This window comes from Fukomys damarensis, unplaced genomic scaffold (assembly GCF_012274545.1).
Source record: "Fukomys damarensis isolate Sample0158 unplaced genomic scaffold, DMR_v1.0_HiC HiC_scaffold_58566, whole genome shotgun sequence".
Lineage (NCBI taxonomy): Eukaryota > Metazoa > Chordata > Mammalia > Rodentia > Bathyergidae > Fukomys > Fukomys damarensis.
Window position 1 is genome coordinate 3,265 of NW_022959478.1, and position 1,786 is coordinate 5,050.

At 47.8% G+C, this 1,786-nt stretch overlaps 1 protein-coding gene across 1 annotated transcript; it reads left to right on the forward strand.

The window, feature by feature from the left end:
• Positions 1-3: 3 nt before the first annotated feature.
• Positions 4-708, forward strand: LOC104870148 (olfactory receptor 4C15). Its single transcript, XM_010635570.1, has one exon. The coding sequence runs from the start codon at positions 4-6 to the stop codon at positions 706-708; it is 705 nt and encodes a 234-aa protein (XP_010633872.1).
• The last annotated feature ends 1,078 nt before the right edge of the window (positions 709-1,786 follow it).

Sequence of the window (1,786 nt, forward strand, 5' to 3'; positions counted from 1 at the left end):
AAGATGATTGTGGACCTGTTCTATGAGATGAAAACCATCTCTTTTCAAGGCTGCATGATACAACTGTTTTCTGAACACTTCTTTGGTGGAGCAGAGGTGATTGTCCTCACAGCCATGGCCTATGACCGTTACGTGGCCATTTGCAAGCCCTTGCACTATTCCTCCATCATGAACAGGAGGCTCTGCTATGTTCTGGTGGGCGTAGCCTGGACCGGGGGCTTCCTGCACTCCATCAACCAAATTCTCTTCACTTTCCAGCTCCCCTTTTGTGGCCCCAATGTCATTGACCATTTCCTGTGTGACTTATTCCCATTACTGAAGCTTGCCTGCACTGACACACACATCTTTGGCCTTCTGGTGGTTGCCAACAGCGGGTCTATCTGCATTATAATCTTCTCCCTGTTGCTTGTGTCCTATGGTGTCATCTTGTTCTCCCTGAGGAAGCACAGTTCTGAAGGGAGGGGGAAGGCTCTGTCCACCTGTGGGTCCCACCTTGCTGTTGTGGTTTTATTTTTTGTGCCCTGCATATTTACATACGCACGATCTCCCTCTGCCTTCTCCTTTGACAAAATGGTGGCACTGTTTTACTGCACCCTGTCTCCCCTGCTCAACCCTTTGATTTATACTCTTAGGAATAAGGAAGTGAAAAATGCCATGAAGAAACTTTGGAAAAGAGTGGTGTTGGTGTCTGATGAAAAGCAACAATAATTAAACTTTGTGAAAACAAGGTAAAGAGCAAAGAAGTCAAATTGGGAAGGGGAAAGGAAAGAAGAGAAAAGAAAAGATATGAGAAAAGCAAAAACATGGAAACAAAGTCTTTGTCAATAGGGGAGGGTGGAGGGGGTGGAGGGAGGACACGGGTATGGGGAGAAATGAGCACCAAGACCTGTCATGTAAATGTACGAGATCCCGATGTTGAGTGTAACTGTACTGTACACGTAAAAAGTGCAAATAATCTCAATAGATTAAAAAAAATAAAAAAATCTCAGATTGTTTGAGGTCATGAAAGCATATAAACCCTGAACAAGGAAACACACACACACACACACACACACACACACACACACACTGTGTCTTGGAAAATCACGCTGAGGGAAAATTTCCAAACCCCGGGGGAGTCGAAGCAACTTCATGTGCTCAGGACCCGAGCGAGCAACCCCTTTAAACTCCGCTCAGCGGAGGAGCAGGCGACCTGGGAGAGAGCAGGGTGCTTGGCTGCGAGCAGCTGAAAGGACTTTTCCTTAGCTGGCTAGCCCTCACTGTCCTTGCAATGCGTGCGGAGCGTTTAGCTGGACGGTAAGTGAGGTTTGGAATTCATGTTATTGCAGGAGTGTGTGCGTCTCTCCCAGGCTACTGTGCTTACTGTTGGGCAAGGGGTCCACTCGAGCAGGTAACACGTTTCGCGCCTGCAGACTCTTCGTTTATTTATTTTTTCCTCATTGAGTTTATTGTTGCGTTTTAGCGATGCAGACTCTTTATTTTTAATGAGCGTTTTATCACCAGACCGATGACAGCACAAGCGCAGAAACAGTGTCTGTGAGGACAGAGAACGGCAGGAGCCCAGGAGGGAGCCGTTGTCACGGAGTGCAGACCTTTCTCTTCCATTTCCTGCCTTCCTTTCTGCCTCTTTCTCCCTGCCTGCTCTTTCCTGACTCCCTCACTCTTTTCCTTGCTTCCTTCCTCTCCTCCGCCCCCCATTCTCTCTTCCCCCTCTCCTTTACTCCCCGTTCCTCCTTTCTTTCCTCCCTCCTCCCTCCTCCCTCCCTTTTATCTTTCCTTCCTTCTT